At 42.2% G+C, this 27,873-nt stretch overlaps 2 protein-coding genes across 2 annotated transcripts; one reads left to right on the top strand and one right to left on the bottom strand.

Moving 5' to 3' along the window:
• Nucleotides 1–556: 556 nt before the first annotated feature.
• On the bottom strand, nt 557–929 carry LOC116638093 (replication protein A 14 kDa subunit-like). Its single transcript, XM_032413809.1, has one exon. The coding sequence runs from the start codon at nt 927–929 to the stop codon at nt 564–566; it is 366 nt and encodes a 121-aa protein (XP_032269700.1). The 3' UTR covers nt 557–563.
• Nucleotides 930–8,081: 7,152 nt separating this feature from the next.
• LOC116638707 (secretoglobin family 1D member 2-like) lies at nt 8,082–10,227 on the top strand. The gene is made up of 3 exons (XM_032414806.1): nt 8,082–8,136; nt 9,862–10,049; nt 10,138–10,227. Exons 1-3 carry the CDS (start codon nt 8,082–8,084, stop codon nt 10,225–10,227), a joined length of 333 nt encoding a protein of 110 aa, XP_032270697.1.
• The last annotated feature ends 17,646 nt before the right edge of the window (nt 10,228–27,873 follow it).

Here is a 27,873-nt window from a genome sequence, read left to right on the forward strand (position 1 = left end):
ACTTTTTAAATCTATGGTATAAAATGTTATTGATAAATACATCTCTTAAAGAGCTGAATGAGGCCCTTTTTAGTTTTGCATATCCATGAATACCATTTATTCCTACAATGAGGCAGGTTTATTCATGTTTTTCATCTCTATAGATGTAAACCCTGAAAATACTGGTCACATGAATGTGCAGATGGGAAAAGAGTGAGTGTATGGCAGCGATGTCACTCGATTCTTTGAATTCCCCTAGGTACCAGCTAAAAATGACATTGTGATCTGTCACTCCAAATTATTTTTTGTACCATTTCAGCTTTTATTAATAAAACAGAAAGCTAAACTCAAGGCAACTGCTTTGTTCTTGCATCTGATCTGACCATATACTGGAGAAGTGATTCTTTATGAGGACTTAAGTTTCAATATACAGACAGGTTCCATCAAAAGTGGGATATTGCAATATCTAATAAGGTTAGGTAAATGAAATTAAAAGAAGAACAAATTAAATATTAAAAATCACAGGAATCTCTCTCTCAAATATCAGGGGCTTCCTATGACAGTCTTCAATGTGTTCATCAAGATCAATCATATTGCTCTACCCCCAAAGGAAAAAACTGAGGGAACTCATGGGTAATTTTCACAGCTTCATTGTAAAGTCCAAGATCAAAAGGATGGTTATCTTCTTTAAACTGGATATATGATGTATACATTATGGTTGCCTTGGCCGTTACTCTTCCAGCTACTTCCACGATTCCAGAGATTTCTTCATCAAGGGGCTCCATCAACTCAATGGTTCCATTTTTTCCTTCTCCATCTGAAAGTATAAACATTTTTCCAATGGGATGAATCTTTTCCAGCCTCCTTATGAAGCAGACTGCCCAGTCGATGAACTGAGCTAGCGTGCTGGTGTTGACGGACGACCTGGGCAACACCATGACATCCACCATGATTGCAGTGCGAGACTTGCAGGCAGCAGGAAACAGACCATTCCAAATTATTTTTAATGATTTATCATCCCCAGCTGAATTAGGTCCTTTGATGTTATCCAAAGCAAGGAATCAGAAACCACTTCTTATAGAAAAAAGTGTGTGTACCACAAAATATTACTTTCAATTATTTTTTTGGTGTCTAGAGATTAGTACACAGAGCCAATGTTGTGTAAGATCTGAAGGGTGACATGCATGCCTCTGTCTTTATAAATTGGAATAAGAATGTTCATTTCAGGCAAAATGGGACATGACAACCAGTGTCACCACATGATATATCCTTTGTGACACTGTTTGTGGACCTTATGATCCAGAAGTGATGTCTTAAATTTTTCCATGTCCCATGTATATGTTAAGCCCTAGAGAATCCCTGGGATTTTAACCTCAACCAAAAGGACACATGTGACCAGTGTCTCCTGCTGTGAACACGAGCCCAGAGACCCTGTGTGGCTTGGGGATAACTAATATCTGTCCCCACCCCCCACTCTCTTATACCTTTAGTTCCAGTACTCAGTGTTTGGAATTTAAAATCACAAAAGCCATTTCAATGTGATAATAAAACAACGAATTAAGTGACTGAAAAGTACTATGGGGAAAATTTTAACTGAGAGAAACCCCATTTTAACATGAGAGAAATCCCAAAGAGACTAAAGCCAAATTCTGAAGCACACTTTGTTCCCACTTAGGATAAATAAACATTCCTCATTGGCGGAGTCAGTTACATTTGGTTGATATTTGAATAGGGAGTGAGCTGATTTATTGTGTTTGACATTTTACTTGTATATTTTCCTTTTTGTTACATAAACCTGACAGCTGACATTACTGCCAGATACTATGCTGAGTGTTTTTCCTTTATTAATTCATTTATCATAAAATAAATCCTATGAGGTAAGCACTATTGTTATCACCTTATTTTGCAGATGAAGCACCAGCCCAAGAGGGTCAGCATCTTGCTGATGTGCCCACAAGTAGAAAGTACAACACCTGAGCTTGAACCCAGTTGTCTGACCCTAAAGTTGGGCCCTTACAATGTACTGCTCACACTGCTCAATGAATGAATACATTCTACTTTGTAAGACCCAGCATTTCAGAACCCAACACACAGTGTAAAACTGCCTGTTGAGGATTCTGAACGGGGCTGGACTGGATTTGTAAAATAATTTGAGAAGAGCGGACTTCCTTAAATGTTCTACTATTTTCGTCAGGAACAAAGTGTGTGCCTCTATTTTTTAAGATTCCTTTTTACATCTATAAGTAAATTTTCATTATTTGATCCTTAAAGTTTGCATTTCCACTTAGGTTACTCCAACATATTTCTGTTGCTGCTATTGTTCTGTTGCCAATGGCATCTTTTTTTTCCATGATGTTGAATAGTATTAGCAGGTTTATAGGAAAGTCATTGATGTTTACAAGCTAATCTTATATTCAGCTACCTAATGAACTTTTGTCAGTCCTAATACATTTTTTCAGTAGATCATCTTAGATTTATTCCCCTTGATCGACTATCTATATGTGGTGACAGTTCCATTGAATCACTTTTTTCTGACTGTTTTCTTGCTGAAAGAGAATGTTTTTAACAAGATGTTTCCCTTTTTTCAATAGCCTTTATGGATTTAAAGAAGTGTTAGGTTCACAGAAAAACCAAGCAGAGCATACAGAGTCCCGATGTGCCCCTCACCTCCACACATGCACTGCCTCCCACACCATCAATAACCACACCTGATGGTATATTTGTTACAATTGGTGAACCTATCCTGACACATCCTTATCACTCAAGGTCAGTAATTCACATTATATTTCACTCAGGTAGTAATTTGATGGGTTTCGACAGATAGATAATGACAGGTATCCAGCATCATGGTCTCATACAGAGTAGTGTTGCCAGCCTGCATATCCTCCGTACTCTGCATATTCATCCTTCTTGCCTCCCCAACCCACAAAAGCCTCAGATCTTTTATTGTCTCCATAATTTTGCCTTCCCAGGATGTCATAGAGTTGTAATCATACACTAGGCAGCTCTTCACGTTGGCTTCTCTTACTTAGTAATATTTATGTAAGGCTCTTCCATGCCTTTTCATGGCTTACAGCTCATCTTTAAGAGATCAATTCCTGGGCGCCTGGGTGGCTCAGTTGGTTAAGCGACTGCCTTCAGCTCAGGTCATGATCCTGGAGTCCCGGGATCGAGTCCCACATCGGGCTCCCTGCTCGGCGGGGAGTCTGCTTCTCCCTCTGACCCTCCCCTCCTCATGCTCTCTCTCTCTCATTCTCTCTCTCTCAAATAAATAAATAAAATCTTTAAAAAAAAAAAAAAAGAGATCAATTCCTTAGAATTTTACAGCTATATCCCATCGTTGGAAGGTACCACACTTTCTTTATCCATTGACATACTAAAGGAAATCTTGATTGCTTCCAAATTTGGGCAACTATGAATGAAAGTGCCATGAACATCACGTGCAGATTTCGTGTAGCCGTGTTTTCAGCTACTTCGCATGAATACCAAGAAACTCAATTGCTGGATCGTACTGTAAGACTATATTTATTTGATAAGAAACTGCTAAACTGTTTTCCAAAGTACCTGTATCATTTGGCATTCCCACAGGCAGTGAATGAGAGCTGCTGTTACTCCACATCCCCAACAGCATTTGCTGTTGTCAGTAAATTACCTTTTTAAAAAGTAAAAGAAGTGGCGCCTGGATGGCTCAGTTAGTTAAGTGGCAGACCCTTGGTTTCAGCTCAGGTCGTGATATTGGGGTCCTGAGATCTGGCCCCTGGTCAGACTAGGTCTCATCGGGGAGTCTGTTAGAGATTCTCTCTCTCCCTCTGGACCCTTCCCCCACCTCTCTAAAATAAATGGATAAATCTATTTTTAAAAAGTAAACAAAGAAGAGAACTGGAGAGAGAGATGAAGAAAGTGAAGATCATCAGAAGAATTCAGTTGAGTCAGAAACTGATGCAAGCAGAGAACTTCACTGTCATCTACCTCTGTTCCATCTGACATGTCACCACCTCCAGCCACCCCCAACTGAAAGCACCAATTTGTTACTTTTTAATTCACATAACGTCATGCCTGAACTAGACCTACTGGCTTCCAAACTGAACAAGATTGAGCAAGTTTCTTACCTTCTGCAAGTTAGTTGACTCAACTGTTAAACAGGAAACCTAATGGCTTGTAGATTTGGAGCAATGATTGAAGATGATAAATTATGTTTCCACATTCTCTGGCCATAGATAGCAAGCAAAATTACTGCTACTCATTTTCTTGCCACTATTATTATTGGCTACAGGAGGGTTTGCAACCCAAAGAAACTGTACGGAGGATTACAATGGTATGTTTCCAGATATCATCAACCCACTGTTAATGTGATGACATGATTTTCATTGAAGATGATATTTTACTTCCCCCAGCTCTGGCAACCACCATTTACTCACTATTTCTGTGAAACTGACACTCTAAGAACCTCATATTAGTGGAATCATACAGTATTTTCTTTCCTTTTTTTTTTTTTTTTTTGCTGAGTTCTTTTTAATTTTTTTATTTTATTATGTTATGTTAATCACCATACATTACATCATCTAAGATATCTTTTCATGTTGATTTATACAGATTTTTTTATTGTGTTATGTTAATCACCATACATTACATCTTTAGTTTTTGATGTAGTGTTCCATGATTCATTGTTTGCATATAACACCCAGTGCTCCATTCAATACGTGCCCTCTTTAATACCCATCACCAGGCTAACCCATCCCCCCACCACCTTCCCCTCTAGAATCCTTAGTTTTTTTCTCAGAGTCCATAGTCTCTCATGGTTCATCTCCCCCTCCGATTTCCGCCCCTTCATTTTTCCCTTCCTACTATCTTCTTTTTTTTTTTAACATATAATGTATTATTTGTTTCAGAGGTACAGGTCTGTGATTCAACAGTCTTACACAGTCCACAGCACCCACCATAGCACATACCCTCCCCAATGTCTATCACTCAGCCACTCCATCCCTCCCACCCCCCACCACTCCAGCAACCCTCAGTTTGTTTCCTGAGATTAAGAACTCCTCATATCAGGGACACCTGGGTGGCTCAGTTGGTTAAGCGGCTGCCTTTGGCCCCGGTCGTGATCCCAGGGTCCTGGGATCGAGTCCCACATTGGGCTCCTTGCTCAGCAGAGAGCCTGCTTCTCCCTCTCTCTCCCTCTGCTTGTGCTCTCTCTGTAAAAAAAAAAAAATCTTTAAAAAAAAAAAAAAAAGAACTCCTCCTATCAGTGAGGTCATATGATACACGTCTTTCTCTGATTGACTTATTTTGCTCAGCATAATACCCTCTAGTTCCAACCACGTCATTGCAAATGGCAAGATTTCATTCCTTTTGATGGCTGCATAATATTCCATTGTATATATATACCACATCTTCTTTATCCATTCATCTGTCGATGGACATCTTGGCTCTTTCCATAGTTTGGCTATTTTGGACATTGCTGCTATAAACATCGGGGTGCACGTACCCCTTCGGATCACTACATTTGTTTCTTTGGGGTAAATACCCAGTAATGCAATTGCTGGGTCATATGGTAGCTCTATTTTCAACTTCTTGAAGAACCCCCATACTGTTTTCCAGAGTGGCTGCACCAGCTTGCATTCCCACCAACGTGTAGGAGGGTTCCCCTTTCTCTGCATCCTCGCCAACATCTGTTGTTTCCTGACTTGTTAATTTTAGCCATTCTGACTGGTGTGAGGTGGTATCTCATTGAGGTTTTGATTTGGATTTCCCTGATGCCAAGTGATGTTGAGCATTTTTTCATGTGTCTGTTGGCCATTTGGATGTCTTCTTTGGAAAAATGTCTGTTCCTGTCTTCTGCCCATTTCTTGATTGGATTATTTGTTCTTTGGGTGTTGAGTTTGATAAGTTCTTTATAGATTTTGGATACTAGCTCTTTATCTGATATGTCACTTGCAAATATCTTCTCCCATTCTGTCGGTTGTCTTTTGGTTTTGTTGACTGTTTCTTTTGCTGTGCAAAAGCTTTTTATCTCGATGAAGTCCCAATAGTTCATTTTTGCCCTTGCTTCCCTTGCCTTTGGCAATGTTTATAGGAAGAAGATGCTGCTGCTGACGTCGAAGAGGTTGCTGCCTGTGTTCTCCTTTAGGATTTTGAGGGATTCCTGTCTCACATTGAGGTCTTTCAACCATTTTGAGTCTATTTTTGTGTGCAGTGTAAGGAAATGGTCCAGTTTCATTCTTCTGCATGTGGCTGTCCAATTTTCCCACCACCATTTGTTGAAGAGACTGTCTTTTTTCCATTGGACATTCTTTCCTGCTTTGTCGAAGATTAGGTGACCATAGAGTTGAGGGTCCATTTCTGGGCTCTCTAGTCTGTTCCATTGATCTATTTTCTCTTTTTACTGGCTTCTTTCCCTTAGTCTACAGTCCTCAAGTATCACCCATGCTGTAGCACTTGACAAGCTTTCCTTGCTTTATATGGCTGAATGTGAATAATCCTACATTATATGTATGTACCATATTTTCTTTATCTATTCATCTACCCATGAACACTGGGTTCTTTCCACCTCTTGGCTATTGTGGATAATGCTGCTATAAATATGGGTATGTAAATATGTGTTTGAGACCCCGCTTTCGATTCTTTTGCACAGGTACTGAGAGGTGAACTCGATTGATCATATTAACTTTCCTTTTAATTTTTGGAGGGATTTTGAGGCTTTTTTCCTCAGAGGCTGCACCATTTTACATTCCCACCAAAATGCACAAGGGTTCCTATTGCTCCACATCCCTGCCAACACTTGTTCTTTCTCTCTCTCTCTTTTTTTTACAGTAGCCATCATAATGGGTGTGAAAAACCCATGTGATTTTGGTGAGAGATCTAAAACCCAGCATGAAAGCACTAGTGCCAATAAACCTAGATGTGTCTCACCCCACCCACTATTCTGCCCCCACATCCCACAGAGTACAATGGAAACTCTCCTTGATTTGGCCCATCCTGTCTCTCTAGTCACAATGCCTTTCTTCTGCCACCATGCACTGTTGTATGTATTGTATGTTTCAGGGTAACCTAGGTACCTGATATTCCCAAGGAACATGATTTATGCCCTCTTGTCTCCCCTCATGCTGTTCCTTGGGATCCCTCCTCCAGCCATTTCTTCAAGTCAAAATTCTATATACACTTGAATGGCTCTCCCATATGCTCCTCTGGATAACCAGACTGACCTTCCCATGCCTTTAGTAAGAATCTTCCACAGCTCCCCTGTGTTTCCACAGAGCAGAATGCTCATAATTGGGGAGAGGCAGAGGAAGAGCCAGTATGGGGAGATCTATTGCCTGGATCCTGATGACACCGAGGTGTGATCCTTCCAGTTGACAAGTAAAACTAACGAGGAGCTTCTTTTTCTCCATATAGAGCCTGATTTGATTTTAAATATCTTTTGATATTTTTTAAAATATTAGCTTAGAATAGGAAATTAGTATTGGGGAGGTAGTCTTCCTCTTGGCATTGTCTTCTCTTGGGATACCAAAAACCACTCATTCTTCTCACTGGGATCACTATGCTACTAACCTTTCTCCCTCACCTGCCCAAAGGGATACTTGGCATACCGGGCATTTATTCACACTGAAGATACACCTTAACCAAGTTTAGTGGTTTGGTGATTCATATTCATCATTTATCCCAAGTATATTTGCTTTTCCTTTCCTGTATGCCAGGCATTATGCTAAGTAAAGATGAGCAAAACCAGAAGTTGACCCGGCATGTCAGGAGCTAATGCCCGGGGGCGGGGGGGGGGGGGGGACAGGCTTGCATCAATTAACTGACTATAGATTTGTAAAACTACAACCTCCGTTTTTGCTACAAAGGAGAGGTGCATGCAGCCAGCAGTGCTATGAACAGGAATTTTGACCAAGTCATTGGGGTCTGTGACACTGATGGATGGCATGAGCACTCAATGAGGAAGCTAGGGCTGGAAGCCAGGCCCATGGCCTAACCACTTGTTTATTTGGGCAGCACCAGGGAGGCTCTCTAGGTATAAGTAGCTCTGGGCTCCCCAGTCTCCTGAATTCAGCTCCTAATTGCTCACCTTTCAATAAAGCTGAAAACTCAAAGGAAAATACAAAATGAGGTTGTTCCTGAGTGTCCTGCTGGTCATTCTGGCTCTTTACTGCTATGAGGGTGAGTATCATTTCTCATCAGACAGGCACCAGCCCTGGTGAGTACCCTTCTCTGAACTAGGTGAACTTAAGTGGCTCTCCTCTTTTTCCTACACTTGTGTACTAGCCCTCCTCCTCCCCACCTCATCTCCCAAGCTCAAGGTTCTTTTTGTCAGTTACAACAACCTGGAAATTTTACAACAAATTCTTGCGGGCAAATTTTAAGAGTTTTCCACTGAAGCCTCTCTCCTTATCTGTGATCTGTATTTCAGAAGCAAGAGGTCATAAGATTTAGTGTGAATCATGGCCTTGCCACTTAGCAGTGCTTTGGCCTTCAACAAAATGTTTAATCTCTTCAAGTTTCTTCTCATCCTTGTGTTTGACAGATACCACTAGAGTAGCTATAGCAATGAACTGAGATTAACTGTGACAAGGGTCTAGGTTTGGCTACAGGCTGATGTCTAGTAGTTTCCAGACATTCTCCTTCCCAGAGTTTTTCAGGTGCCAGTTGAGTCCACAGCATTTTCACTCATGGATTCAGACTTAAATGTTACAGCTGGAACGGTTTGGGGAGAGTTCTCACTTCCAGAAGTGCTAGTGTTCTCTTAGTCTCTGATAATAAATCTTCAAGGCAGCTCTGGGAATAAGCAGCACTCACTAAATCTACTAGTGAGTAGATCTCACTGTATCTACCAGTCCTCCTGGTTTTCTAAGAGTGCTCCCAGTATTTTGTAATAGAATGAGTACACTCTGAGGAATGGGATTTCTGTTTATCTAGATTAATTCTGGCTATCTATTCCACAATATTTTTGTATGTCTTCTTATCCTTGATACTGACCCAAGTCTTCTTCCATCTTTATTTCATCTATCTAAACATCCTCTTCTTTCCCTCTATTGCCTCTGATGTAAACCTCTCAAATTCTTTGCATAGTTTGACATCTGATCAGGGGTCAGAAAAGATCCTAATAGGGTACCTCCCTGGCTACAGCATGGTTACAAAGATGTGGATTGTTAGAGAATCCACATTAAGAAAAGTGGTCACTTTAAGTCTTGCCACAGTTCCATTGGAGTTAGGAAAGAGCCCCATTCCCTGTCTCTCACCCTCTCTAAGGAATTCTGTCCATCCATGCAGGAATAAAAAAGCCAGTCATAACTTTGTGTATAAGCTTCAAATGTGTTCAAACTGATTACCTGGGGGTTTTGTTTGTATGTATGAATTTAGCTTTTTAACCATATCTGCATCCAATGACATAATCCAATTCTTTAGTCTCAAGCTGTCATCTTCCACCATATAAAGAGTGTGACCTGCTCTTCTGCAGACTGACCCACGGCTTCTCTGCTCTCTGGAAAGATCTGACTCTACCATTCACTTAAAAATTGATTTTAAAATCTCCTCTAACCCAAAATCCAAGACAAAAACAAGATGTCATTCTATTCAGGCAAAACGTAATTGTGTGAAATATAAAGAAAGTAAATTCCATCAAACCAGGAGAGTTTTGGAAAGGAAGGAATGTGATTTAAAAAGGATAAAAACTGAACTAAGGATCAGTAAGCTGATATTCTAGTCTTAGCTCCTCTGTTTGCTCTTGAGTATGAAGTCACAGTTTCCCTATTCACCCATTGTCCTTGGCACTATAATGGGATGAGATCATACAACCTTTTGGGTTTCTGTCTAGTTCTAACATCAGGAAGCCATGGGGGAAATGTGATTTCCAATATATCGATTGTATTTCTTTTTCTTCACCAGCCAATGCGTTTGCCTGTCCAGCCTTAGTAGATGATTTGTTGGGCTTTCTCTTTCAACCTGCAACCATCTACAAGAAAACAATTAGGAAATTTAACGCATCTCAAGAATTCATTGAGGCCAAGTTGGAAGTGAAGTCCTGCACAGATAAGATATTCCTTGGGAATAGAATACTAATTGCAAACACATTGGTAATTCCTTTCTTCTTTGTGCATAGAGGCTTCTGCTCAGCTGAGCAGCCAGGAGGGCGGTAAGGGTGCTGCTCTGTCAGGGGCACAGGTGGTGGAGGTCTCTTCCTCCTTGCTCACCACTGATAGGGTGAAAGGTGGCCACAGGGTGGATGACATTACACCTGGAGAGCTACACTAAGGCTGCCTGGAGCATCTGGGCACCTTCCTCCTCTTCAGGTCACTTCCCTGGGTGCCAGGTTCCCCATAGTGTCCTGAGGGAGAGGACACCAGGAGCCCCAAACAGTGATGTTGAAGGGCCAAAGCCTGACTGCCTCCTTACTTGGAAGCTTTCCTGAGGGCGAGTTCTCCCCCTCTGAGCAGACACAGTCACAGCAGAATCCCATGGACATGTTGGGAGTGTTGAATGGGGAGACAGCTGGAAAGGAGGGAACCTGGTCCTCTGTCAGCATGGAGGGCAGCTGGCTGGGCACTCTGCCAGCTTCTGCATAGCCAAGACCTACCCCCCTTCCTCAGCCCACTTCACCACTACCTGCCTACAGTGCTCTCCTTTATCGTACCCATGTCCAGAAACCCTCCTTCCACTATCTCCTGTAGTCACATGTGAGGGTAAAACACTTAAATTATATCTTTGTCTAGAAATAAGATAGTTAAAGGTGTCTCTCAGCCCATCCACTGCTGGATTTGGCTCATCAGATTCAGTCATAAATGCCCATGGGGGCTGGGTTTTCAGTGCTGAGAAGACATGTGCCATCTTTACACACCATGAACCTGGGACTCTCCTGAAAGCAGTATTCCCAAAGTCCCCTCCCACCCCTGTTCCAATCTCTCACCCCAGTCTTCCCACTGCAGTGAAAAATTAGAGTCCTCCACCCTGGGATAGCAGAGGAAAAAATACTGGGTTGCTCCTCCTTCCATTAGAAACTTGAGTCTTACTCTTGGGTCACCTCAGGCTTTATTTGCCAGACTATGAAAATGGATTTTTCCTGATTTGCATCGTTTGTTGTAATTGTGTCAGGTGTATTTAGTTTACCATTCTCCCTGGTTTCCTGTCTTGTGCCCATTCTACTTGCCTTTTGTTGGTTCAAATTTCACAGACAATGTCTTATGAGTAGAGTCTGTGTTAAGGTGTCATCCCCAGGAACAGCATAACTGAACTTCTCTCTCCTTTATCTGTTTCAGGGGAAAATCCTGAAAAAATGTCTCATATGAACCTTATATACAGTATGTCTGTCTTGCAATGATCACTTATTCTTCTGGAAAATGTAAAGGTTTCAACATCTTGCTTCAATAAATCACTTGCTCTGCACTGCTATAAATGTCTTCTTATTATCCCACAGTCTCCAGCCTTGAGTTGGGGTGCTCTTTGTCATGCAGTGGACATTGGGTGTTGTCAGTAGTTAATTTCAGAGACCTAATGTCCAGTTACCCATGGCAGCCTGGGGAGCAGGGACCAAAAGAGGAAATATTTGCTCAGGAATTGTCCTGCATCACTTTATAGATTTCCCATTCACATGGCCACCAGCAAAAATGAAGTTTCAGGGTAATAAATGATAAAAAAAAAAAAAATTCCTGCTATGGTTTTGTAAGAAGGATACCCACAGCCTAATTCTCAACGTGGTTCTCAACCAGCAGCATCACTAATATTGTGTCCTTATCACAACCACAAAAACCTACTTGGTCCTCACACCTTCACTCTGGATTCAATGTTATGAATTCTCTGGTATACTTTGTTTTCCATCTACTTCTCAATTTTTAGTGAATCTCCAGGGTTCACCCTTCAGTTAACTCTTTTTGAGTGTGCACATGCACATTGCCCGACACCTAGACCACTCATCAACACCTCAGGTTAATGCTTTTTCCCTCACATTCTCCTGAGAGCTCCAGAAAGAGTATCCAGCTGCCACCTGGAAAACTCCATACAGGACTCCACAGTTACTTCAGGTGAATGTGTAAAACTGTACACATTGCCTGCCTGCAGCCTGCTCTACCTTCCATGAGCCTTCCTTTCTCAATAGACTCCAAGCCATGAGGCACCTGATTAGTTTCCACTGCAAAACACTACCGTACATTTAGTGGCTTACACCAATTATTTTCTCAACATTTGGATGACAGGATTCAAAATCTGTAACACTTTGCAGAAATTATTGTGTCAGGAGGGCCACGCTACCTCTGGAAGATTGAGGTGAAAATCTAGTCATGGTTGCTTCCAGCTTTGATGGCTGGAAACCATCATTCCTTATCTTGTGTCCCATCACTCTGATCTCTGCCCTATGAGGTCACACTGCTTTCTCCTTTTCTGTGCCTGTCAATCTCCCTTTGTCTTTTTCATATAAAATATATGGGGTGTGGGGTGCATGGGTGGCTCAGCCTTCGATTCAGGGCATGATCCTGGATCCCAGGATCCATCCCTGCTTCCAGCTCCCTGCTCTGAGGGGAGTCTGCTTTTCCCTCTCCCTCTGCACCTCCCCCACCCCTTCCTCTACTCAGGCTTTAGGTCTCTCTCTCTCTCTCAAATAAATAAATAAATAATAAAATCTTTAAGATATATGGGGTTTCATGTAGAGGACAATCACAAAAATTCAGGACAATAAGGCCATGTCAGAGTCTAGTTTTATCACATTGACAAAGTCCTTTTCTACCATGAAGGTAGCATTGCAAGTTGCAGGGATTAAGATGCGGGTATCTTTTGGTGAGCTTTATAAGTTTACTGTTTTCACATCCCCGTGACATCCAAAAGTTCACTGAATTCTGCTCCTACTGCTTTCACAGCCTTACTTCTGAGCTTCCCCTCCTTGCCATCCCCACAGCCATCATCACACACCAGTCCTGTCCTGCCTGGCTTGCGTCAAATTTTCCTATGTGGCTCCCTGGGCTCTGCCATACTTTCCTGCAATACATATTCCTCATTGACACCAAAGTGACCCTCCCTTCCAACTGTGAATCTGATCTCACTCCTACAACCACGAATTACTAAAGGTTACATGTTTCCACACCTTTTGAGTAAGAGGAGTTTTTGAATGTTAAACCCAACTCTCAAATTATAGTCAAAAAGTGATACTACCTCTTGACTGAGAAATAGAAGGTAACAGCTATTTACTATTATCAATTATTAGCAATGCCTTTATAATAAATTTTTAACACATCAAGAAATATGGACACTCAAATTGGTCCCCTTTTGTGAAATACATTCCGTATTCAAGTTACATACTATGCTCAGTGGACACAAGGATTATGGAGCTCTTGAAAACTGAGATACTCAGACTGCAGACACACTGCTGGGTGGATCAAGGCCCACCATTTGCATTGCACACAAGGGCATTCATGGCTCCATCCCTGGGCACTCCTTAGCCTCAATCCCTGATCACCCAGGACTCTATGCTCAGCCCTATTTGTCTGCATGCCATTCACTCATGTATCACCCTGAGTCACTCGATTGTACCAGGGAGGCGGAGTTCTCTTTGCCTCTATGTCCTGCCTGAATAGGACAGCCTACAACCTCACCTGCAAGGTCCATTTCCTGTCTCCTCTTTGTGAAGCTCTCTCTGAGTCACACACCCTGAAACAAATCTTTATACACAGACACACATTTCACCCTCAACAACACACAGTACACAGTTTTACAATCACACACAGACAAACCCAGAAATACACAATATCACACTTACACATACACACACACATATCTTTCTGTTATCACTTTGCCTTTCTCTGATAGATTATTCATATCACAGAGTGGTTTTGGATAAATTAATAATGTAAAACAACAAATTTTATCAATCACCATTGTCATTTCTAAAATACTAAGCATTTACATTCACTGAGCACTCTTATGGGCTAGTCATTATCCTGGAAGGTTTACATGTTCTGTCTCTCTTAGTCCCTACCAGCAGCCAGGAAGGTAAAAGATTAATACCACCATTGAATGTGGAGATGAAGAATGTCTTCCTCAAGTGTTCCTCAACCCTGGCTCTGTGTTAGATCAATTCGGAAGATTTCAAAAGCAACTGATGCCCAGACTGCTTGCCACAGCCACCAGGACCAAAATACAGATATCTCTGCTGGCAGAACCCATGCAGTCCTCATTTCTTCATCCCCATCTCCTTTAAGTGTCAGTGGCCCAGTGACTGGAGAGGCAGGTGCCCGTCAATGGGGGGAGGAGGACAAGAATCTCCGTGATACTCAGAGAACCCCCAGCATCACCGTGGTGGTCACCATGAGACATTTTGTGTTTTATTTTAAGTTTTATTCTTATTTAAGTTATCTGTACACCCAATATGGGGCTCAAACTCATGACCCCGAGATCAAGAGTCCCATGCTCTTCCCACTCTGCCAGCCAGTCAACCCCTGCCTTGAGACCTTTCCTTAGCTACTTCTGTAAACCTTCAATCCTGCTCATTTCAAGGGTATCCATTAGTTCCTCTGTTATAAAACTAATAAAATTAAGGTCTCATACAGGAACATATTCCTTCATGAGCTGCTGCTACAGAGTGTGAGGTGAGACAAAGCAAGACTGCAAAGGCAGGGCTGGGAGGAGAGAAGTTTATAGAGTGATTATTTACTGCGTACAGAGTTTCTGTTTGAGATGACTTCTGCAAATGAGTAGCCATTACAACATTGTGAATGTACTTAATGCAGTGGAATTGTACATTTAAAAAGTTTAAATAATAAATTTTATCTTAGGTATATTTTACCAAACACACACACACACACACACACACACACATGCACATATGCACACACAGAGACTCCTCAGGCTATAGCTCCCTGACGCAGCAGAAAGATAACTAAATTGGAGCCAGGCCTCTAGTTCAATCTCCACTGGACATACTCCTCCAGAGTTGTTGACACCTCAAAGTCAAATAACGTCTGGTGTCAACTCACTCTTTGATTCGCCTCCTACATTTTTCTTTGTTGACATATGCCTAATTTTCTAGTAACTCTGGCTCAACTCACAACTGTGTTTAACCAAGCACAAAGGATGAATGTATGCAGAGTCTTTTGACTTTGTCTTTGAGGCCTCCATTTGTTCCCCTGGACACAGATTACCACTCTCTGCCCAGGGACTCCTCCTCGAATGGCTTCTCCCTGCATCCATCTTACTCTCTACAAAAAGTCAACACTCTGAACACAAAGCTCTGCTTTTTCCATGGCTTATTTCAAGCAAACCTTCAAAGGTTCTCCATTTCCTGGGATATGAAGTCTAATGTCTCCATTCTGTAATTAGCATATTCAGGCCTGTATAATAATCAAAACCTCACATTGTTTCAGATTAAGACTTCTCCTTTCTTTCATTCTTTTTTTTTTTTAAAGATTTTATTTATTTATTTAAGACAGAGAGAATGAGAGAGAGAGAGAGAGCACATGAGAGGGGGGAGGGTCAGAGGGTGAAGCAGGCTCCCTGCCGAGCAGGGAGCCCGATGCGGGACTCGATCCAGGGACTCCAGGATCATGACCTGAGCCGAAGGCAGTCGCTTAACCAACTGAGTCACCCAGGCGCCCTCCTTTCTTTCATTCTTATGTTTTCACTCCTGGCTACTAACCATAATTTCTGGCAGAGTTAAGGCCTAAAATTAGGTGAGACAAGAGACAAGAAAGTTCTTAACTTACTCATATTCTTTTGCATTTAGTGTAGATTCTCTGGGCCAGGCAGATCTTTCTCTTGTGGATCCTTTCATGGGTCTTCAGAAAGTCCAGATTACCAAGATCTCTTCATCTCCTCATGGCTTAAAAATATCCCAAGTAAAAGAGAGATCTGGAAAAATTAAAAATATAACCTCTGGAAAAAAATAAGAATGAGTTGGAACTCAAAGCAAAATCATGAAACATAAGTAGTGTATATGTATTGGAAAGGATAAAGAACACAAATATGAGAGAATGGAAAAGCATGTTAAAGCATCGATCCATGACACCTAACTAACAGATATGCAGAATGAGACAGAACACAGTGGGAAGAAAATAATCAAAGCAACAGGACAAGAAAAATTCCTAGAAATGAATAATACAAAATTGAATAACCCACTCACTCCTCACCTCAAAACACATCTCTGTGATTCTTTTAACACCACTCAGAAAAAGGTGTTTTTTTTTTTTTTCAGAAGGAAACACTAGGTCATATCTAAGAATGGAGAATAAAAATTGATTCAACACAAGACTGGAAGACACAAAAGTTAGATTAAAAATTCAGAGGCTGCAAAGTCAGTCAGAGAAAGACATGTATCATATGACCTCACTGATATGAGGAATTCTTAATCTCAGGAAACAAACTGAGGGTTGCTGGAGTGGTGGGGGGTGGGAGGGATGGGGTGGCTGGGAGATAGACATTGGGGAGGGTATGTGCTATGGTGAGCACTGTGAATTGTGCAAGACTGTTGAATCACAGATTTGTACCTCTGAAACAAATAATACATTATATGTTAAAAAAAAAAAAAGAAGAAGAAGAAGACAGCAGGAGGGGAAGAATGAAGGGGGGGAAATCGGAGGGGGAGATGAACCATGAGAGATGATGGACTCTGAAAAACAAACTGAGGGTTCTAGAGGGGAGAGGGGTGGGAGGATGGGTTAGCCTGGTGATGGGTATTAAAGAGGGCACGTTCTGCATGGAAAAAAAAAAAAGAAACGTTTATAGTAATTCAATGGTAAACAGTTACAGTGACAATCCACAATAAAGAAGTAATGAAATTGCAAAAAAAAAAAAAAAAATTCAGAGGCTGCAACCTGTAATTGTATATGAATGGAATTCTATATGAAGTCAACTATCACTTAACCATGAAGAAAAATGGAGATTTTGGAAGTGCAAATCTTCAAAAGTTTTATCTCCAGTGAGCTTTTTCTCAGAAGGTATGGGAGGATATGCTTTACCAAAAAGAAGGAGTAGATGAGAAAAGATAAGGCATGAAATCCAGTCAATGCAGGATAAAACTTAGGTTTTTATGGATGAATCAGTAGAGAAGAGTTTAAAACAATATTGAGGGCGCCTGGGTGGCTCAGTTGGTTAAGCAACTGCCTTCGGCTCAGGTCATGATCCTGGAGTCCCGGGATCGAGTCCCGCATCGGGTTCCCTGCTCGGCAGGGAGTCTGCTTCTCCCTCTGACCCTCCTCCCTCTCATGCTCTCTGTCTCTCATTCTCTCTCTCGCAAATAAATAAAATCTTAAAAAAAAAAAAAAAAAATTTTAAAACAATATTGAGAACACAGCAAAACCAGGAGACACAGTGAAAGAAGTTGTGGAGGAGTATGAAGCCACGTGGTGTGGGTAAGAATAGAGACGGCTCCAGCGTTTCTCAATGGAAGCTGTTTTCAATAGTTTCCTTTTTCAACAGTGCTTCCATATCACCATTTTATTTTTTTTTTTTTTAAAGATTTTATTTATTTATTTGAGAGAGAGAATGAGATACAGAGAGCATGAGAGGGGGGAGGGTCAGAGGGAGAAGCAGACTCCCTGCTGAGCAGGGAGCCCGATGTGGGACTCGATCCCGGGACTCCAGGATCATGACCTGAGCCGAAGGCAGTCGCTTAACCAACTGAGCCACCCAGGCGCCCCATATCACCATTTTAAAAGGAAAATTTTGAGGGGCACCTGGCTGGTGTAGTCATAAGAGTATGTGACACTTGATCTCTGGATCATGAATTCTACCCCATGAGGGGTGTACAGATTACTAAAAATAAGTAAACTTAAAAAAAATAAGATGAAAATTTTGAAAAAAACAAGAAGTTGTTATAAATGAAAAGGAAGGACAAGAGAGAAGAGGCAAAAAGAATTCGTTAGAGAAAAATTTGACCAAAACTGTGCTATGATTCAGCAAATTATCTCAGGTCAACTATGAATCTACACTGCACCAAACATAGGAGCAATTTATGTATTTTATTGGAAGAATTAATGGATTTCCTTAAGGAATTAATTATCATGTCAAATGACAAGACATAAAAGAAGTGAAAAAGATACCAATATATCCCTGAGATTGAGATTCTACCATAGAATTCAAAGGCCGTAAGACATTCAACCAAGAACAAAGCCCTTATGAGCTGAACATTCTCTCTGAAGGAAGACTTTGGGAAGAGGTGAAGACTGAGTTGGATTTTGAAGGACAAAGAGGATGTGGATGACAGAATGGAGAAAACAAGGCCCTCTGTGAAACAAGATGAGATCTGTGCACTCGATGACACAGATGCCCTCAGTCCTGCCAGCATCTGTCTGCACTGGGGCTCCACTCACTGTCCACTTAATGTGAGGATACCTAGCACTACTGATATTTTGCCACAGGGCAAATGCTTTTAGTGATTTCTCTAACACTGAGTTTCTCAACCAAGGCTCTATTGACATTTGAGGATGAAAATGTCCTTTTTGAGTAAATGTCCTAAGCATCCCAGGTTGCTTAAGAAGAGCACTAGTCTCTACCCACTTGATGCCATTAGCATACCACCTACCCTGTGGGGACACCCAAAACGTCTCCAGACATTGACAAATGCCTACAATACAGAAGGAAGGAGAGAGTCAGTCAGCTTCAGTGGAAAATCATTGTTCTCATAGTACAAATACTTATATCAGTTCTGCCATATCCTCCTTGTAATTCCCCTGAGGACCAGAGCTTTACAACTGTGCGTTTCTACAGGTAGCAAGAAAAGTTGGGCACATAGTGGAGGGAAAATTACTAACTCAATATAGAAGATAATGGTGTAGATATCTAATGATCCATATGAACTGTCACGGGTAAATGGGGGATTAAATGCCAAATTACACATTTCTTGGCAATGTCAAGTTGTGTAAAAATCAGGGTTTTGGTGAATGAGCCAAGGACAATTCACTGGAGGAAACCACTGATCCTGGCTTGGCTTCCAAATCCGGCTTGCAGCCCCAAGTCGTCAGACGGATCCGGGAGAGATTGGATCAAAGTTACATTGGCTCAAGGTAATGGTTATTTCTGCCAGCCCTCTCCCTATTGTGACACCGAAGTCCTCATCTAGGAACATAAACAAGGTGGTGTTAGCACCAGAATGACAGGATGGTGACTGGTTTTAGTGTGGGGTTTGATCCCTGACTTCACTAAAGATTCAAATTTAAATGCGCACTTCGAGGGAGGGGGGAAAGATGGCGGAGGAGTAGGGGACCCTATTTCAACTGGTCCCCGGAATTGAGCTGGATATCTACCAGACCACTCTGAGCACCCACGAAACCAGCCTGAGATGTAAGATCTGGATCTCTACAAACAGAATATCACAGGCGGTTGGTTTCAGGGTACGAATTGGAGAGCCGTGATTCTGCGGGCAGATATCGGAGGATAAACGGCAGCAGGAGGGAGCCTGGCTGTGGGGATCCTACACCGCCGGTGAGTGACAGCCTCGCGCGCTGCGGACGGGCACAGACTCGCAGACCGGTAGCGGCAGGAAAGGACTTTAGGGCAGCCCCGGGGTGGAAAACCAGAGCGGCGGGGTCGCGCGCACGCGAACTGCAGCCTCCGAGAGGGAAACCCAGTGCGCCGGGGTCCCGCCGGTGAACTGCAACCCCCGGGGGTGGGAACCCCTAGCGGTGGAGTCGCGCACGGGAACTGGGGGCAGCTGGTGGTTTTAGAAGCACAAAGGGCAGAGACGTGCCCCGACCTGGAGGCAGGACTGGGAGCGCTGCGGAGGGGCGCACAACCCAGGCCGCTGCAGTTTATAGCAGCACGGACAGAAACGGAGACGGTGTGGCCTGGAGAGCTCACTGAAGGACAGACTGCGGTCTCTCTGCTCTGAGGCAGAGGGTTGGAAACGGTCTCTTCTGCTCTGACTCGCGGAAGGGACGCGGAAAGCCACCAGGGAAAGGCGCCAGAGAACAAAAGCCCCAAAGACTGATTCCCACTGAGCCCATCCCCCACCACAGGGGCGCAGGGCAACTCCGCCCAAACAGGGTTGCCTGAGTAACAGCGCGGCAGGCCCCTCCCCCAGAAGACAGGCTGGGAAAACAAGAGGCCAGCAACCCTAAGGTCCCAAGAAAACAGGTGCATCTTGCTTGGGTTCTGGTCAGTAATTTGGACTCTATACATTCCCTCAAACACCCATCAACAGAATGACTAGGAGGAGGAGCCCCCAAAACAGAAAAGACTCAGAGATTATGACTTATGCTGCAGATTTACAAATGGATGCAGATATAACCAAGATGTTGGAGATGGAATTCAGGCTAGCAATTGTGAAGACAATGGCTAGAATGGAGAAATCAATTAATGGCAACATAGAGTCTCTAAGGGCAGAAATAAAAGGTGAATTGGCAGAACTTAAAAATGCTATCAATGAGATCCAATCCAATCTAGATAATCTAACAGCTAGGGTAACTGAGACAGAAGAGAGAATAAGCGATCTGGAAGACAGTATAATAGATAAAAAGGGAAAAGAGGAGGCCAGGGAAAAACAACTCAGAATCCATGAAAATAGAATCAGAGAAATAAGTGACACCATGAGGCGTTCCAATGTCAGAATCATTGGAATCCCGGAGGGAGTGGAGAGAGAGAGAGAGGGCTAGAAGATGTATTTGAGCAAATCATAGCTGAGAACTGCCCTAATCTGGGGAATGAAACAAACATTCGAGTCCTAGAGGCAGAGAGGACCCCTCCTAAGATCAAGGAAAACAGGCCAACACCCCGGCATGTAATAGTAAAACTTGCAAATCTTAGAACCAAGGAAACCATCTTAAGGGCAGTTGGGGGAAGAGATTCCTTACGTACAGAGGGAGGAACATCAGAATAATGTCAGACCTATCCACAGAGACCTGGCAAGCCAGAAAGGCCTGGCAAGACATATTCAGGGTACTAAATGAGAAGAACATGCAGCCAAGAATACTTTATCTGGCAAGGCTTTCATTTAGAATGGATGGAGAGATGCAGAGCTTCCACGACCGGCAGAAGTTGAAAGAATATGTGACAACTAAGCCGGCCCTGCAAGAAATATTAAGGGGGGTTCTATAAAAGGAGAAAGACCCCAAGAGTGATCTACAACAGAAATTTACAGGGACAATCTATAAAAACAACGTCTTCACAGGCAACATGATGACAATTAATTCATATCTTTCAATAATCACTCTCAACGTGAATGGCCTAAACGCTCCCATAAAACAGCACAGGGTTGCAGATTGGATAAAAAGACAGGACCCATCCATATGCTGTCTACAAGAGACTCATTTTGAACCTAAAGAGACATCCAGACTGAAAGTGAAGGGATGGAGATCCATCTTCCATGCCAGCGGACCTCAAAAGAAAGCTGGGGTAGCAATTCTTATATCAGACAAATTAGATTTTAAACTAAAGACTGTAGTTAGAGACACAGAAGGACACTATATCATTCTTAAAGGGTCTATCCAACAAGAAGATCTAACAATTGTAAATATCTATGCCCCAAACATGGGAGCAGCCATCTACATAAGCCAACTGTTAACCAAAATAAAGAGTCATATTGATAACAATATGTTAATTGTAGGAGACCTCAATACTCCACTCTCAGCAATGGACAGATCATCGAAGCAGAAAATCAACAAGGAAACAAGAGCTTTGAATGATACATTGGACCAGATGGACCTCATAGATATGTACAGAACATTCCACCCTAAAACAACAGAATACTCATTCTTCTCGAGCGCACATGGAACTTTCTCCAGAATAGACCATATACTGGGTCACAAATCAGGTCTCAACTGATACCAAAAGATTGAGATTATTCCCTGCATATTCTCAGACCACAATGCTCTAAAACTGGAACTCAATCACAAGAAAAAATTTGGCAGAAATTCAAACACTTGGAAGCTAAAGACCACTCTGCTCAAGAATGTTTGGGTCAACCAAGAAATCAAAGAACTTAAACAATTCATGGAAATCAATGAGAACGGAAACACATCGGTCCAAAACCTATGGGATACTGCAAAGGCGGTCCTAAGGGGGAAATACATAGCCATCCAAGCCTCACTCAAAAAAACAGAAAAATCCCGAATTCACCAACTAACTCTACACCTTAAAGAACTAGAGAAAAACAACAAACGACACCTAAGCCACGCATTAGAAGAGAAATAATTAAAATTAGAGCAGAAATCAATGAGTTAGAAACCAGAAACACAGTAGATCAGATCAATGAAACTAGAAGTTTGTTCTTTGAAAGAATTAATAAGATTGATAAGCCACTGGCCAGACTTATCCAAAAGAAGAGAGAAAGGACCCAAATTAATAAAATTATGAATGAAAGGGGAGAGATCATGACTAAAACCAAGGAAATAGAAACAATTATTAGAAATTATTATCAACAACTATATGCCAATAAACTGAGCAATCTGGATGAAATGGAGGCCTTCCTGGAAACCTATAAGCTGCCAAGACTGAAACAGGAAGAAATTGACAACCTGAATAGGCCAATAACCAGTAACGAGATTGAAGCAGTGATCAAAAACCTCCCAAAAAACAAGAGTCCAGGGCCTGATGGATTCCCTGGGGAATTCTACCACACATTCAAAAAAGAAATAATACCTATTCTACTGAAGCTGTTTCAAAAAATAGAAACAGAAGGAAAACTTCCAAACTCATTCTATGAGGCCAGCATTACCTTAATCCCCAAACCAGGCAAAGACCCCATCAAAAAGGAGAATTTCAGACCGATATCCCTGATGAATATGGATTCCAAAATCCTCAACAAAATCCTAGCTAATAGGATCCAACAGTACATTAAAAGGATCATCCACCACGACCAAGTGGGATTTATCCCCGGGATGCAAGGGTGGTTCAACATTCGCAAATCAATCAATGTGATAGAACACATTAATAAGAGGAGGGAGAAGAACCATATGGTCCTCTCAATTGATGCAGAAAAAGCATTTGACAAAATACAACATCCTTTCCTGATTAAAACTCTCCAGAGTATAGGGATAGAGGGAACATTCCTCAAGCTCATAAAATCCATCTATGAAAAACCCACAGCGAATATCATCCTCAATGGGGAAAAGCTGAGAGCCTTTCCCTTAAGATCAGGAACACGTCAAGGGTGCCCACTCTCACCACTGTTGTTCAACATAGTACTAGACGTCCTAGGAACAGCAATCAGACAACAAAAAGAAATAAAAGGTATTCAAATTGGCAAAGAAGAAGTCAAACTCTCTCTTTTCGGAGACGACATGATACTTTATGTGGAAAACCCAAAAGACTCCACCCCCAAATTACTAGAACTCATCCAGCAATTCAGTAATGTGGCAGGATACAAAATCAATGCACAGAAATCAGTTGCTTTCTTATACACTAACAAGAATGTTCCCTCTATCCCTACACTCTGAAGAATTTTAATCAGGAAAGGATGTTGTATTTTGTCAAATGCTTTTTCTGCATCAATTGAGAGGACCATATGGTTCTTCTCCCTCCTCTTATTAATGTGTTCTATCACATTGATTGATTTGTGAATGTTGAACCACCCTTGCATCCTGGGGATAAATCCCACTTGGTCGTGGTGGATGATCCTTTTAATGTATTGTTGGGTCCTATTAGCTAGGATTTTGTTGAGGATTTTGGAATCCATATTCATTAGGGATATCAGTCTGAAATTCTCCTTTTTGATGGGGTCTTTGCCTGGTTTGGGAATTAAGGTAATGCTGGCCTCATAGAATGAGTTTGGAAGTTTTCCTTCTGTTTCCATTTTTTGAAACAGCTTCAGTAGAATAGGTATTATTTCTTCTTTGAATGTTTGGTAGAAGTCTCCAGGGAATCCATCAGGCCCTGGACTCTTGTTTTTTGGGAGGGTTTGGATCACTGCTTCAATCTCGTTACTGGTTATTGGTCTATTCAGGTTGTCAATTTCTTCCTGTTTCAGTCTTGGGCATTTATAGGTTTCCAGGAAGTCATCCATTTCATCCAGGTTGCTCAGCTTCCTGACATATAGTTGTTGATAATAATTTCTTTTTTTTTTTTTTAGATTTTATTTATTTATTTGGTAGAGAGACAGAGCCAGAGAGCACAAGTAGAGGGAACAGCAGAGGGAGAGGGAGAAGCAGGCTCCCCACTGAGCAGAGATCCTGATGCAGGGCTTGATCCCAGTACCCTGGGATCATGACCCAAGCCGAAGGCAGATGCTTAACCATCTGCCTGGCCACCCGGGCGACCCGTTGATAATAATTTCTAATAATTGTTTCTATTTCTTTGGTGTTAGTCGTGATCTCTCCCCTTTCATTCATAATTTTATTAATTTGGGTTCTTTCTGTTTTCTTTTGGATAAGTCTGGCCAGTGGTTTATCGATCTTATTAATTCTTTCAAAGAACCAGCTTCTAGTTTCGTTGATCTGATCTACTGTATTTCTGGTTTCTAATTCATTGATCTCTGCTCTAATTTTAACTATTTTTCTTCTAATTCATGGCTTAGGCATCGTTTGTTGCTTTTTCTCTAGTTCTTTAAGGTGTAGAGTTAGTTGGTGAATTCGGGATTTTTCTGTTTTTTTGAGTGAGGCTTGGATGGCTATGTATTTCCCCCTTAGGACCGCCTTTGCTGTATCCAATAGGTTTTGGACCGATGTGTTTTCGTTCTCATTGGTTTCCATGAATTGTTTAAGTTCTTCTTTGATTTCCTGGTTGACCCAAACATTCCTGAACAGAGTGGTCTTTAGCTTCCAAGTGTTTGAATTTCTGCCAAATTTTTTCTTGTGATTGAGTTCCAGTTTTAAAACATTATGGTCTGAGAATATGCAGGGAATAGTCTCAATCTTTTGGTATCGGTTGAGAGCTGATTTGTGACCCAGTATGTGGCCTATTTTCGAGAAAGTTCCATGAGCGCTCGAGAAGAATGAGTATTCTGTTGTTTCAGGGTGGAATGTTCTGTACATATCTATGAGGTCCATCTGGTCCACTGTGTCATTCAAAGCTCTTGTTTCTTTGTTGATTTTTGGCTTAGATGATCTGTCTATTGCTGAGAGTGGAGTATTGAGGTCTCCTACAATTAATGTATTGTTATCAATATGACTCTTTATTTTGGTTAACAGTTGGCTTATGTTAGGTTTTAGTTCTTTTATTACTCCAGAAAGGGATTCTCTAGTATCTTCTATGCTTTTTTCAAGCCCAGCTAGTATCTTTATAGTCGTCATTCTTAACTCTAGTTCCGACATCTTACTGATGTCCATATTGATTAGGTCTGTGGCAGTTAGTACTGCCTCTTGTTCTTTTTTTGAGGTGAGTTTTTCCGTTTTGTCATTTTGTCCAGAGAAGAATAGATGAATGAGAGAACAAAATGCTAACAGGGTAACAACAACCCCAGTGAAATATACACTAAACAAATCAGAAGAGACCTGAAACTGGTGGGAAAAGAAAGGGGCAGAAAGAAAAAGAATATGATCAGGCTGGTGAATAGAACAGAGCCACACACTAGATTTTGGGTGTATTTTGGTCTGTTAGAAGAAATTGCCTCCCAAAATTTTAAAGAAAGAAAAACATATATATACAAAAATAATGGTAAATACGATGAAGGGATGGAATATGACTGTAAAGATGAAACTTAAAAATGATTTTAAAAAAGGAATTAATAAGATAAGTTGGTTGAAAAAAAGAAAGAAAACCAATTTTTTTTAAAAAGGGAGAGAATGTGATCAGGTGGGAGACTAGAACAAAGTCATATGCTAGATTTAGGGTATTTTGGTCTATTAGAAGAAACTTTATCCAAAAATTTTAAAGAAAGAAAAACTTACATATATACAAAAAATAAGTTTAAATACAATGAAGAGATAGAATATGACTGTAAAAATGAAAATTTAAAAAGATTTTTAAAAAGGAATTGATGTTGGTTGAAAAAGGAAAGAAGAAAATTTCAAAAAAAATAGAAAAACTTTGAAAGACTAAAGAATCATGGGGGGAAAGCCATGAATTCTATGTGCAGTATTCCCCTAGCACTGGAGTTTTGCAGTTCTCATTGATCGGTAAACTTGGTCTTGGCTGGCTGTTCTCGCTGATCTTCTGGGGGAGGGGCCTGTTGCCGTGGTTCCCAAATGTCTTTGCCGGAGGCGGAATTGCCCCGCCCTTGCCGGTCCGGGCTGAGTAATCTGCTCGGGTTTGCTCTCCGGAGCTTTTGTTCCCTGCGAGCTTTCCGTACAGCTTTGGAGGCGGAGAGTGAAAATGGCGGCCTCCCAATCTCCGCCCCAGAGGAGCCGAGAACTCGGGGCCCCGCTCCTCAGTGCACCCCCAGAGAAAAGCAGTCAGTCACTCCCATCTCCCCGGTCTCCGGCCGCACTCCGTGCTCACCCGGCCTGTGACCGCGCCTTTCTATCTGGCACCCGACCCCGGGTGGAGTCTCCAAAGCCAGCAGATCCCTGTGGTGCTCTCCCGCGCCGCTCCTCCCAGGGGAGGAAGTGTTGTCTCCCCGGATCTGCCGCTTGTTGGGTCCCTGCTGGAGGAGCAGTGGCCCGACTGTGCCCCGGATCACGGTTTATGGCAACCCCGAGCTGAGAGCCCGCGCCTGGGCTCCATCTCTGCAGCCGGCTTCCCTGCTCCGATCCCTGGGAGCTCTGCCGTACTCAGGCACCCCTGGTCTTCCTGTGACCCCGAGGGTCCTGAGACCACACTGTCCCGCGAGGGTTCCACCCCCCGCTTAGCCACTGGAGCGACGTCCCTCAGCAGAGCAGACTTCTAAAAGTTCCGATTTTGTGCTCCGCGGCTCTATCACTTGCCAGAAGCGGCCGACGGAGGCCCCCTCCCCCGCCGTCTATCCTCCCAAACACCTCAGATTCACTTCTCTGCACGTCCTACCTTCCAGAAAGTGGTCGTTTTTCTGTCCATAGAATTGCTGATATTCTTTTCTTCGATCTCCTGTTGAGTTTGTAGGTGTTCAGAATGGTTTGATCCCTATCCAGCTGAATTCCTGGGACCAGACGAAATCCAGGTCTCCTACTCCTCCGCCATCCTGCTCCTCAGCAGTTGACTTTTCATTGTCATTTTTAAATCCTCCACAAACAGGTACCCATTCATTCTCCATACCCTGTGGGAACACTCCCCCCACACCACCCTCCACCTCCAGCATGTCATGGAGCATCTCCCCTGCCCTGGCCAAGTGTACTGCACTGAGATATTCTAATAATAAGCCATTATTTTTTAATCTGCTGAGATAATAAAAAATAAGTAGAAAAATGGAGAGACATATATGTATTTTGGAGGTAAAGGAAGAAGATCAGGGACTCAGAAATGGCTTCTGCAACTAAATGGAATAGATTGCTACTTGGTCCTATCTCTGAGCAGTATATTTTCCAAAAATACACAGCCCAACAACTGAATAATGGCTTTTAAAAATTACTTTTAATTTAATTTTTAACACATAAGAATAGGCAATGTGCAGCAATTTTTTTTTTTTTTTTTTGAGAGAGAGAGAGAGGCGGGGGAGGGTCAAAGGGGGAGGGAGAGAGGGAATCCTAAACAGGCTCCACACCCAGCATGGAGCCCAACGTGGAGCCCAGTGTGGGGCTCAGTCTCTCAGATCATGACCTGAGCCAAAATCAAGAATTGGAGGCTTAGCTGACTGAGGGCCCAGGTGCCCTATTGTGTGCAGCAATTCTTAAATCCTGTTTTCCTCTCTCTTCAGTGTCTCTCCCCTCTTTGGTCTTTAGTCAAATGTCTCTTTCTCAGTGAGAAGAGTAGCATTTTTAGATTTTTCCAAGTCTCAATAGAAGAGAGCTGGTTTTACATATTTGCTTCAGTCTTAAATGTTGCAACATCCCATGTCTGGAAGCCAGATTACATAGGGGTGAGGAGTAAATGGAAGGTTAAAAAGTGAACAGTCAGTCACCCTCCAGAGTCTTGTGATAGTTGTTTCATATGTTGGTCAACAGAACCTAAATGTGCTATTTTCTGGAATGTGTTCTCTAG

Source organism: Phoca vitulina, unplaced genomic scaffold, assembly GCF_004348235.1.
Source record: "Phoca vitulina isolate PV1807 unplaced genomic scaffold, GSC_HSeal_1.0 scaffold16, whole genome shotgun sequence".
Classification (NCBI taxonomy): Eukaryota; Metazoa; Chordata; class Mammalia; order Carnivora; family Phocidae; genus Phoca; species Phoca vitulina.